The following is a 12,500-nucleotide window of genomic DNA, read 5'->3' as shown; positions in this document are numbered from 1 at the left end:
CTAACAGTCCTGTTCTCCACCAGCTACCAGCCCTCAGTAACACAGACTCACTAACAGTCCTGTTCTCCACCAGCTACCAGCCCTCAGTCACACAGACTCACTAACAGTCCTGTTCTCCACCAGCTACCAGCCCTCAGTCACACAGACTCACTAACAGTCCTGTTCTCCACCAGCTACCAGCCCTCAGTAACACAGACTCACTAACAGTCCTGTTCTCCACCAGCTACCAGCCCTCAGTCACACAGACTCACTAACAGTCCTGTTCCCCACCAGCTACCAGCACTCAGTAACACAGACTCACTAACAGTCCTGTTCTCCACCAGCTACCAGCCCTCAGTAACACAGACTCACTAACAGTCCTGTTCTCCACCAGCTACCAGCCCTCAGTAACACAGACTCACTAACAGTCCTGTTCTCCACCAGCTACCAGCCCTCAGTAACACAGACTCACTAACAGTCCTGTTCTCCACCAGCTACCAGCCCTCAGTCACACAGACTCACTAACAGTCCTGTTCCCCACCAGCTACCAGCCCTCAGTAACACAGACTCACTAACAGTCCTGTTCTCCACCAGCTACCAGCCCTCAGTAACACAGACTCACTAACAGTCCTGTTCCCCACCAGCTACCAGCCCTCAGTAACACAGACTCACTAACAGTCCTGTTCTCCACCAGCTACCAGCCCTCAGTAACACAGACTCACTAACAGTCCTGTTCCCCACCAGCTACCAGCCCTCAGTAACACAGACTCACTAACAGTCCTGTTCCCCACCAGCTACCAGCCCTCAGTAACACAGACTCACTAACAGTCCTGTTCTCCACCAGCTACCAGCCCTCAGTAACACAGACTCACTAACAGTCCTGTTCTCCACCAGCTACCAGCCCTCAGTAACACAGACTCACTAACAGTCCTGTTCTCCACCAGCTACCAGCCCTCAGTAACACAGACTCACTAACAGTCCTGTTCTCCACCAGCTACCAGCCCTCAGTAACACAGACTCACTAACAGTCCTGTTCTCCACCAGCTACCAGCCCTCAGTAACACAGACTCACTAACAGTCCTGTTCTCCACCAGCTACCAGCCCTCAGTAACACAGACTCACTAACAGTCCTGTTCTCCACCAGCTACCAGCCCTCAGTAACACAGACTCACTAACAGTCCTGTTCTCCACCAGCTACCAGCCCTCAGTAACACAGACTCACTAACAGTCCTGTTCTCCACCAGCTACCAGCCCTCAGTAACACAGACTCACTAACAGTCCTGTTCTCCACCAGCTACCAGCCCTCAGTAACACAGACTCACTAACAGTCCTGTTCTCCACCAGCTACCAGCCCTCAGTAACACAGACTCACTAACAGTCCTGTTCTCCACCAGCTACCAGCCCTCAGTAACACAGACTCACTAACAGTCCTGTTCCCCACCAGCTACCAGCCCTCAGTAACACAGACTCACTAACAGTCCTGTTCCCCACCAGCTACCAGCCCTCAGTAACACAGACTCACTAACAGTCCTGTTCTCCACCAGCTACCAGCCCTCAGTAACACAGACTCACTAACAGTCCTGTTCTCCACCAGCTACCAGCCCTCAGTAACACAGACTCACTAACAGTCCTGTTCTCCACCAGCTACCAGCCCTCAGTAACACAGACTCACTAACAGTCCTGTTCTCCACCAGCTACCAGCCCTCAGTAACACAGACTCACTAACAGTCCTGTTCTCCACCAGCTACCAGCCCTCAGTAACACAGACTCACTAACAGTCCTGTTCTCCACCAGCTACCAGCCCTCAGTAACACAGACTCACTAACAGTCCTGTTCTCCACCAGCTACCAGCCCTCAGTAACACAGACTCACTAACAGTCCTGTTCTCCACCAGCTACCAGCCCTCAGTAACACAGACTCACTAACAGTCCTGTTCCCCACCAGCTACCAGCCCTCAGTAACACAGACTCACTAACAGTCCTGTTCTCCACCAGCTACCAGCCCTCAGTAACACAGACTCACTAACAGTCCTGTTCTCCACCAGCTACCAGCCCTCAGTAACACAGACTCACTAACAGTCCTGTTCTCCACCAGCTACCAGCCCTCAGTAACACAGACTCACTAACAGTCCTGTTCTCCACCAGCTACCAGCCCTCAGTAACACAGACTCACTAACAGTCCTGTTCTCCACCAGCTACCAGCCCTCAGTAACACAGACTCACTAACAGTCCTGTTCTCCACCAGCTACCAGCCCTCAGTAACACAGACTCACTAACAGTCCTGTTCTCCACCAGCTACCAGCCCTCAGTAACACAGACTCACTAACAGAGTCCAGGACAGTAACACAGACTCACTAACAGAGTCCAGGACAGTAACACAGACTCACTAACAGAGTCCAGGACAGTAACACAGACTCACTAACAGAGTCCAGGACAGTAACACAGACTCACTAACAGAGTCCAGGCCAGTAACACAGAATCACTAACAGAGTCCAGGACAGTAACACAGACTCACTAACAGAGTCCAGGACAGTAACACAGACTCACTAACAGAGTCCAGGACAGTAACACAGAATCACTAACAGAGTCCAGGACAGTAACACAGACTCACTAACAGAGTCCAGGACAGTAACACAGACTCACTAACAGAGTCCAGGACAGTAACACAGACTCACTAACAGAGTCCAGGACAGTAACACAGACTCACTAACAGAGTCCAGGACAGTAACACAGACTCACTAACAGAGTCCAGGCCAGTAACACAGACAAAGTAACTCTGGAGCTGCAGAAAGAGATCATGTAGCTATTAGACATTAAGGCTGATTCTGTTACAATCCCCTCTACATAATTCATGAACACTCGTCTCTCCCTGGGAGCAGAAGGACATAAACTCCCTCCCTGCATCTCTCCCTGCATCCAGAAATGTTGAATTAAATGACTAGCCATTTCAGAGGCTCAGAACAGTTCTGCTGATGACTAGGCCTGCTGCAAGTCTCTTCTAGCTATCAGCCTGTAGTGACCCTAAACAAACCATTAGTGCTGAAGGAACGGTCCTCATCCTGTTCTGCAGCCTGCTCTTGATTGTAATGGTTTCTAATGGGGGGACATTTTGGACCAGAAATCAAAAGTACATTGGTTCTGATAACCAGAATAAAGAACATAAAGCCTGTCCCCGTAGCAACGGCCCAATGTCAAAGTCATTATGGTCTGTCTTGGGGAGTAGGGTGTTTTGGTTCAGAGTGAACCATAAGCACATCACAGATAAACCCAGCATGGAAGATGCTGTGAAGACATCATTGCTTGTCTGAGATGTGATGATGAAACCCCTTGATGGAATGGCCCCACCAGCGGGCTTCACTACGGACAGGGAGAGTGTTCATATGTGACTGTGTTTCAATACCAGATCAGTCAAATTAACCCTCTGAGCTAAAGGCTTTGCTCTTGATGATAATGTAAGTCTTCAAGTCTCATTCAAGGTTACTTATAAAGCTAACAAGGTTCAATAAGCCACGTTCACTAAACATCCAGTCTAGTCCAGTACGGTCCAGTACAGTAGAGTCCAGTAGATTACAGTAGATTATAGTAGATTATAGTAGATTATAATAGAGCACAATAGAGTCCAGTAGATTATAGTAGAGTCAAGTAGAGTACAGTAGATTATAGTAGATTACAGTAGAGTCCAGTAGATTATAGTAGATTATAGTAGATTATAGTAGAGTACAGTAGATTATAGTAGATTATAGTAGAGCACAGTAGAGTCCAGTAGATTACAGTAGATTATAGTAGATTATAGTAGATTATGAGTACAGTAGATTATAGTAGAGTACAGTAGATTATAGTAGATTATAGTAGAGTACAGTAGAAAATAGTAGATTATAGTAGAGTACAGTAGATTAAAGTAGATTATAGTAGAGCACAGTAGAGTCCAGTAGATTACAGTAGATTATAGTAGAGCACAATAGAGTCCAGTAGATTATAGTAGAGCACAGTAGAGTCAAGTAGATTATAGTAGAGCACAATAGAGTCCAGTAGATTACAGTAGAGTCCAGTAGATTACAGTAGAGTACAGCAGAGTATAGTAGAGTCCAGTAGAGTCCAGTAGAGTCCAGTAGAGTACAGTAGATTATAGTAGAGTACAGTAGATTATAGTAGAGTACAGTAGATTACAGTAGAGTACAGTAGATTACAGTAGAGTCCAGTAGAGTAGAGTCCAGTAGAGTACAGTAGAGTCCAGTAGATTACAGTAGAGTACAATATAGTCCAGTAGAGTCCAGTAGATTACAGTAGAGCACAATGTAGTCCAGTATAGTCCTGTAGAGTCCTGTAGAGTACAGTAGAGCACAATATAGTCCAGTAGACTACAGTAGAGTACAGTAGAGTCCAGTAGATTACAGTAGAGCACAGTAGAGTCAAGTAGATTATAGTAGAGCACAATAGAGTCCAGTAGATTACAGTAGAGTCCAGTAGATTACAGTAGAGTACAGCAGAGTCCAGTAGAGTCCAGTAGAGTCCAGTAGAGTCCAGTAGAGTACAGTAGATTATAGTAGAGTACAGTAGATTATAGTAGAGTACAGTAGATTACAGTAGAGTACAGTATATTACAGTAGAGTCCAGTAGAGTAGAGTCCAGTAGAGTACAGTAGAGTCCAGTAGATTACAGTAGAGTACACTATAGTCCAGTAGAGTCCAGTAGATTACAGTAGAGCACAATGTAGTCCAGTATAGTCCTGTAGAGTCCTGTAGAGTAGAGTAGAGCACAATATAGTCCAGTAGAGTCCAGTATAGTAGAATCCAGTAGAGTTGAGTCCAGTATAGTAGAGCACAGTAGAGTATAGTAGTGTCCCGTAGAGTAGAGTACAATAGAGTCCTGTAGAGTACAGTAGATTACAGTAGAGCACAATAGAGTCCAGTAGCGTCCTGTAGAGTACAGTAGACTACAGTAGAGTCCTGTAGAGTACAGTAGACTACAGTAGAGCCCAATATAGTCCAGTAGAGTCCTGTAAAGTACAGTAGAGTCCAGTAGAGTACAGCAGACTACAGTAGACTACAGTAGAGTCCAGCAGAGCACAGTAGAGTCCTGTAGAGTACAGTAGAGCCCAGTAGAGTACAGTAGAGTCCAGTACCTGCCACGTCAAACTCTATCTCCAGCGAGACCTTGCTGGTGATGCTGGAGTCTCTCAGTAGCTGATTGGTCTCTTCCAAGGTGCTGTCCTCTGTAGGGATCCCGTTTATAGACAGGATACGGTCACCTATCTGCAAAATCCCGCACCTGCAAAGTACACACACGACATCACAGTCTTACCGTGCTGTAAGGAAGGCTAACGCACCAGCCTTTGGTTGTGAGGTAATACATGAATTAGAATCTGAATAATTAGTGTTCTCTGTACATGGATAGCTAGTGTCTGGATTAATTTACTCTACCAGCATAAAGACATGGTCGGGAAAGACATATTCCACATCAATTCTATCTACACTAACCAACACACACACACACACACACACACACACACACACACACACACACACACACACACACACACACACACACACACACACACACACACACACACACACACACACACACACACACACACACACACACACACACACACACACACACACGTGGTCAGACAGTGTTTTATATCGCCTCAATTAAACTACCACCGCTTTTAACGACATATTGGCTACTTCCTCTGATAATTGCTTTCAACAGCTTCCTACATAAATCCCCCGTCCATTACGCCGGCTACCTTCATCAGGATGTCGGCCGGAGGATATTCAAGCCATTCCATGTCAGTGCTCTAGGTTTCAATCATCACGTTGGGATATGACTTCCATTTTACATTGACAGATTCATTTCCTGACTCCATGTTATTATAGTTGCGTCTCTCAGGCCTACACGTTTTGTCAGTCGATCGCCATTGCAGACCAACTGTGGTTACTTTTTAAGTTATATCTTTATGAAGTCACTAACCAGGTTTCCATCCAACCTTTTTATGCGAGTAAAGTATATGTTAGATAAATAATTCATGTACTCGGTACATGGGGAATTTAACCACAAAAGTAATTTTTATCGTGCACTACGTCATCACGCACAACCTTTTTTCCGCAACAACTACATTTCATGGTAACATCTCTGATGGGGAAAATAGCATATTATTTTTATGCAGAATTATTCTATATTCGCATGAAAATCTGTCGCCAATTGGAAACCTAGCTAGTGTGACAGTCAAATCTCAAGTTTTGGCAATTGCTTCAGTAATCTACAAACACAAACTATGGTTATATCTCGACGTCAAAGCTCAGACGAACCAGTCAGTATGACTCTAGTGACATGGCCCTATATGTGTGTCCGTTTCTGCCTAAACAAACAGCAGACAAACTGGAGTTACATTCTTTTACTTTTCACAACCAATCAAATCGATTAGAGATAGGTAGCAAACCAATCAACTGGGGTTTTACTTTTTCATATGCATTATTTGATAAACAAACAAAAAAAAGGTCAGATCTCAGAAGAACCAATCAAGTGGATAAGAAATAAGGCTGTTATTAACTGTGCTGCAGGTCTAGAATCAGATTAAGATAGAATACCTGATAGAATAACTGGGCTGCAGGTCTAGTAGGTTAGAATCAGATCTCTATGGAGTATACCACAGAATGAAATAGAACATCTAGACATCTCTATGGAGTATACCACAGAATGAAATAGAACATCTAGACATCTCTATGGAGTATACCACAGAATGAAATAGAACATCTAGACATCTCTACGGAGTATACCACAGAATGAAATAGAACATCTAGACATCTCTATGGAGTATACCACAGAATGAAATAGAACATCTAGACATCTCTATGGAGTATACCACAGAATGAAATAGAACATCTAGACATCTCTATGGAGTATACCGCAGAATGAAATAGAACATCTAGACATCTCTATGGAGTATACCATGTCATTTCAGATGCATTCTACGCCAGACACTCAGCAATATTAAATGAGTATGGAATGGTACAAATTCAACTCATATTCTGCAAGATAACCTACTCCCTCTGGCTGTAGAACTACAGTAGTGGGTAATGTGTTATATCATCAGTATATAGTTGAGGTATTGGAGGTGATAAGGAAACAAGATGCTCCATCTAAAAGAAAACCTCTCTATATTTTACTGGTCCTATTACTTCACTGTCTCTCTGTAGGAAAGGTTTAAAGGCAGGCTATAGAAATGACATGTGATTGATTGATTGACAGATGTATCCTACCTCTCTGCAGGACTGTCTGGGTCCAAATAGCCGATGAGCGGGGGTGAGGATAGGGTCTCTGTGGCAAACACCCCCCCCTGCAGCTGGATACCAAACCCCATGATAGAGTCACTGAGCAGAATCACCTCAGTCGTCTCAGTGTGAACAACCTGACCTGCTAGACCCAGGGTACTGCTAGCCAGAGACACTGTGGAGAGAGAGAGAGACAGAGCTCAGTGTGAACAACCTGACCTGCTAGACCCAGGGTACTGCTAGCCAGAGACACTGTGGAGAGAGAGAGACAGACAGAGCTCAGTGTGAACAACCTGACCTGCTAGACCCAGGGTACTGCTAGCCAGAGACACTGTGGAGAGAGAGACAGACAGACAGACAGAGCTCAGTGTGAACAACCTGACCTGCTAGACCCAGGGTACTGCTAGCCAGAGACACTGTGGAGAGAGAGAGAGAGAGACAGAGCTCAGTGTGAACAACCTGACCTGCTAGACCCAGGGTACTGCTAGCCAGAGACACTGTGGAGAGAGAGAGAGAGAGACAGAGCTCAGTGTGAACAACCTGACCTGCTAGACCCAGGGTACTGCTAGCCAGAGACACTGTGGAGAGAGAGAGACAGACAGAGCTCAGTGTGAACAACCTGACCTGCTAGACCCAGGGTACTGCTAGCCAGAGACACTGTGGAGAGAGAGAGAGAGAGACAGAGCTCAGTGTGAACAACCTGACCTGCTAGACCCAGGGTACTGCTAGCCAGAGACACTGTGGAGAGAGAGACAGACAGAGCTCAGTGTGAACAACCTGACCTGCTAGACCCAGGGTACTGCTAGCCAGAGACACTGTGGAGAGAGAGAGAGACAGAGCTCAGTGTGAACAACCTGACCTGCTAGACCCAGGGTACTGCTAGCCAGAGACACTGTGGAGAGAGAGAGAGAGAGACAGAGCTCAGTGTGAACAACCTGACCTGCTAGACCCAGGGTACTGCTAGCCAGAGACACTGTGGAGAGAGAGAGAGAGAGACAGAGCTCAGTGTGAACAACCTGACCTGCTAGACCCAGGGTACTGCTAGCCAGAGACACTGTGGAGAGAGAGAGAGACAGACAGAGCTCAGTGTGAACAACCTGACCTGCTAGACCCAGGGTACTGCTAGCCAGAGACACTGTGGAGAGAGAGAGACAGACAGAGCTCAGTGTGAACAACCTGACCTGCTAGACCCAGGGTACTGCTAGCCAGAGACACTGTGGAGAGAGAGAGAGACAGAGCTCAGTGTGAACAACCTGACCTGCTAGACCCAGGGTACTGCTAGCCAGAGACACTGTGGAGAGAGAGAGAGACAGACAGAGCTCAGTGTGAACAACCTGACCTGCTAGACCCAGGGTACTGCTAGCCAGAGACACTGTGGAGAGAGAGAGACAGAGCTCAGTGTGAACAACCTGACCTGCTAGACCCAGGGTACTGCTAGCCAGAGACACTGTGGAGAGAGAGAGACAGACAGAGCTCAGTGTGAACAACCTGACCTGCTAGACCCAGGGTACTGCTAGCCAGAGACACTGTGGAGAGAGAGAGAGACAGAGCTCAGTGTGAACAACCTGACCTGCTAGACCCAGGGTACTGCTAGCCAGAGACACTGTGGAGAGAGAGACAGACAGACAGAGCTCAGTGTGAACAACCTGACCTGCTAGACCCAGGGTACTGCTAGCCAGAGACACTGTGGAGAGAGAGAGAGACAGAGCTCAGTGTGAACAACCTGACCTGCTAGACCCAGGGTACTGCTAGCCAGAGACACTGTGAGAGAGAGAGAGACAGAGCTCAGTGTGAACAACCTGACCTGCTAGACCCAGGGTACTGCTAGCCAGAGACACTGTGGAGAGAGAGAGAGACAGACAGAGCTCAGTGTGAACAACCTGACCTGCTAGACCCAGGGTACTGCTAGCCAGAGACACTGTGGAGAGAGAGAGACAGAGCTCAGTGTGAACAACCTGACCTGCTAGACCCAGGGTACTGCTAGCCAGAGACACTGTGGAGAGAGAGAGACAGACAGAGCTCAGTGTGAACAACCTGACCTGCTAGACCCAGGGTACTGCTAGCCAGAGACACTGTGGGAGAGAGAGAGACAGAGCTCAGTGTGAACAACCTGACCTGCTAGACCCAGGGTACTGCTAGCCAGAGACACTGTGGAGAGAGAGAGAGAGAGCTCAGTGTGAACAACCTGACCTGCTAGACCCAGGGTACTGCTAGCCAGAGACACTGTGGAGAGAGAGACAGACAGACAGAGCTCAGTGTGAACAACCTGACCTGCTAGACCCAGGGTACTGCTAGCCAGAGACACTGTGGAGAGAGAGAGAGACAGAGCTCAGTGTGAACAACCTGACCTGCTAGACCCAGGGTACTGCTAGCCAGAGACACTGTGGAGAGAGAGAGAGACAGACAGAGCTCAGTGTGAACAACCTGACCTGCTAGACCCAGGGTACTGCTAGCCAGAGACACTGTGGGAGAGAGAGAGAGAGACAGAGCTCAGTGTGAACAACCTGACCTGCTAGACCCAGGGTACTGCTAGCCAGAGACACTGTGAGAGAGAGAGAGAGACAGAGCTCAGTGTGAACAACCTGACCTGCTAGACCCAGGGTACTGCTAGCCAGAGACACTGTGGAGAGAGAGAGAGACAGACAGAGCTCAGTGTGAACAACCTGACCTGCTAGACCCAGGGTACTGCTAGCCAGAGACACTGTGGAGAGAGAGAGAGACAGACAGAGCTCAGTGTGAACAACCTGACCTGCTAGACCCAGGGTACTGCTAGCCAGAGACACTGTGGAGAGAGAGAGAGACAGACAGAGCTCAGTGTGAACAACCTGACCTGCTAGACCCAGGGTACTGCTAGCCAGAGACACTGTGGAGAGAGAGAGAGAGAGACAGAGCTCAGTGTGAACAACCTGACCTGCTAGACCCAGGGTACTGCTAGCCAGAGACACTGTGGAGAGAGAGAGAGACAGACAGAGCTCAGTGTGAACAACCTGACCTGCTAGACCCAGGGTACTGCTAGCCAGAGACACTGTGGAGAGAGAGAGACAGACAGAGCTCAGTGTGAACAACCTGACCTGCTAGACCCAGGGTACTGCTAGCCAGAGACACTGTGGAGAGAGAGAGAGAGAGACAGAGCTCAGTGTGAACAACCTGACCTGCTAGACCCAGGGTACTGCTAGCCAGAGACACTGTGGAGAGAGAGAGAGAGACAGAGCTCAGTGTGAACAACCTGACCTGCTAGACCCAGGGTACTGCTAGCCAGAGACACTGTGGAGAGAGAGAGAGACAGACAGAGCTCAGTGTGAACAACCTGACCTGCTAGACCCAGGGTACTGCTAGCCAGAGACACTGTGGAGAGAGAGAGAGACAGACAGAGCTCAGTGTGAACAACCTGACCTGCTAGACCCAGGGTACTGCTAGCCAGAGACACTGTGGAGAGAGAGAGAGAGACAGAGCTCAGTGTGAACAACCTGACCTGCTAGACCCAGGGTACTGCTAGCCAGAGACACTGTGGAGAGAGAGAGAGACAGAGCTCAGTGTGAACAACCTGACCTGCTAGACCCAGGGTACTGCTAGCCAGAGACACTGTGGAGAGAGAGAGAGAGACAGAGCTCAGTGTGAACAACCTGACCTGCTAGACCCAGGGTACTGCTAGCCAGAGACACTGTGGAGAGAGAGACAGACAGAGCTCAGTGTGAACAACCTGACCTGCTAGACCCAGGGTACTGCTAGCCAGAGACACTGTGGAGAGAGAGAGAGACAGAGCTCAGTGTGAACAACCTGACCTGCTAGACCCAGGGTACTGCTAGCCAGAGACACTGTGGAGAGAGAGAGAGACAGACAGAGCTCAGTGTGAACAACCTGACCTGCTAGACCCAGGGTACTGCTAGCCAGAGACACTGTGAGAGAGAGAGAGAGACAGAGCTCAGTGTGAACAACCTGACCTGCTAGACCCAGGGTACTGCTAGCCAGAGACACTGTGGAGAGAGAGACAGACAGAGCTCAGTGTGAACAACCTGACCTGCTAGACCCAGGGTACTGCTAGCCAGAGACACTGTGAGAGAGAGAGAGACAGAGCTCAGTGTGAACAACCTGACCTGCTAGACCCAGGGTACTGCTAGCCAGAGACACTGTGGAGAGAGAGACAGACAGACAGAGCTCAGTGTGAACAACCTGACCTGCTAGACCCAGGGTACTGCTAGCCAGAGACACTGTGGAGAGAGAGAGAGACAGAGCTCAGTGTGAACAACCTGACCTGCTAGACCCAGGGTACTGCTAGCCAGAGACACTGTGGAGAGAGAGAGAGACAGACAGAGCTCAGTGTGAACAACCTGACCTGCTAGACCCAGGGTACTGCTAGCCAGAGACACTGTGGGAGAGAGAGAGAGAGACAGAGCTCAGTGTGAACAACCTGACCTGCTAGACCCAGGGTACTGCTAGCCAGAGACACTGTGGAGAGAGAGACAGACAGAGCTCAGTGTGAACAACCTGACCTGCTAGACCCAGGGTACTGCTAGCCAGAGACACTGTGGAGAGAGAGAGAGACAGAGCTCAGTGTGAACAACCTGACCTGCTAGACCCAGGGTACTGCTAGCCAGAGACACTGTGGAGAGAGAGAGAGAGACAGAGCTCAGTGTGAACAACCTGACCTGCTAGACCCAGGGTACTGCTAGCCAGAGACACTGTGGAGAGAGAGAGAGAGACAGAGCTCAGTGTGAACAACCTGACCTGCTAGACCCAGGGTACTGCTAGCCAGAGACACTGTGAGAGAGAGAGAGAGAGACAGAGCTCAGTGTGAACAACCTGACCTGCTAGACCCAGGGTACTGCTAGCCAGAGACACTGTGGAGAGAGAGAGAGACAGACAGAGCTCAGTGTGAACAACCTGACCTGCTAGACCCAGGGTACTGCTAGCCAGAGACACTGTGGAGAGAGAGAGAGACAGAGCTCAGTGTGAACAACCTGACCTGCTAGACCCAGGGTACTGCTAGCCAGAGACACTGTGAGAGAGAGAGAGAGAGAGACAGAGCTCAGTGTGAACAACCTGACCTGCTAGACCCAGGGTACTGCTAGCCAGAGACACTGTGGAGAGAGAGACAGACAGAGCTCAGTGTGAACAACCTGACCTGCTAGACCCAGGGTACTGCTAGCCAGAGACACTGTGGAGAGAGAGAGAGAGAGAGCTCAGTGTGAACAACCTGACCTGCTAGACCCAGGGTACTGCTAGCCAGAGACACTGTGGAGAGAGAGAG

General features: G+C 48.7%; 1 protein-coding gene across 1 annotated transcript in view; it reads right to left on the bottom strand.

Moving 5' to 3' along the window:
- The window catches only part of LOC106595591 (glutamate receptor-interacting protein 1), a 431,870-nt gene that overhangs the window by 77,830 nt on the left and 341,540 nt on the right, over window positions 1-12,500 (bottom strand). The window contains 2 exon segments of the mRNA XM_045722404.1: window positions 5,101-5,246; window positions 7,241-7,427. Of these exon segments, the coding sequence (XP_045578360.1) occupies window positions 5,101-5,246; window positions 7,241-7,427 (333 nt within the window).

This window comes from Salmo salar, chromosome ssa07 (assembly GCF_905237065.1).
Source record: "Salmo salar chromosome ssa07, Ssal_v3.1, whole genome shotgun sequence".
Lineage (NCBI taxonomy): Eukaryota > Metazoa > Chordata > Actinopteri > Salmoniformes > Salmonidae > Salmo > Salmo salar.
The sequence above is the reverse complement of the archived record's forward strand: the minus strand, read 5'-3'. Positions and strand labels throughout refer to the sequence as shown.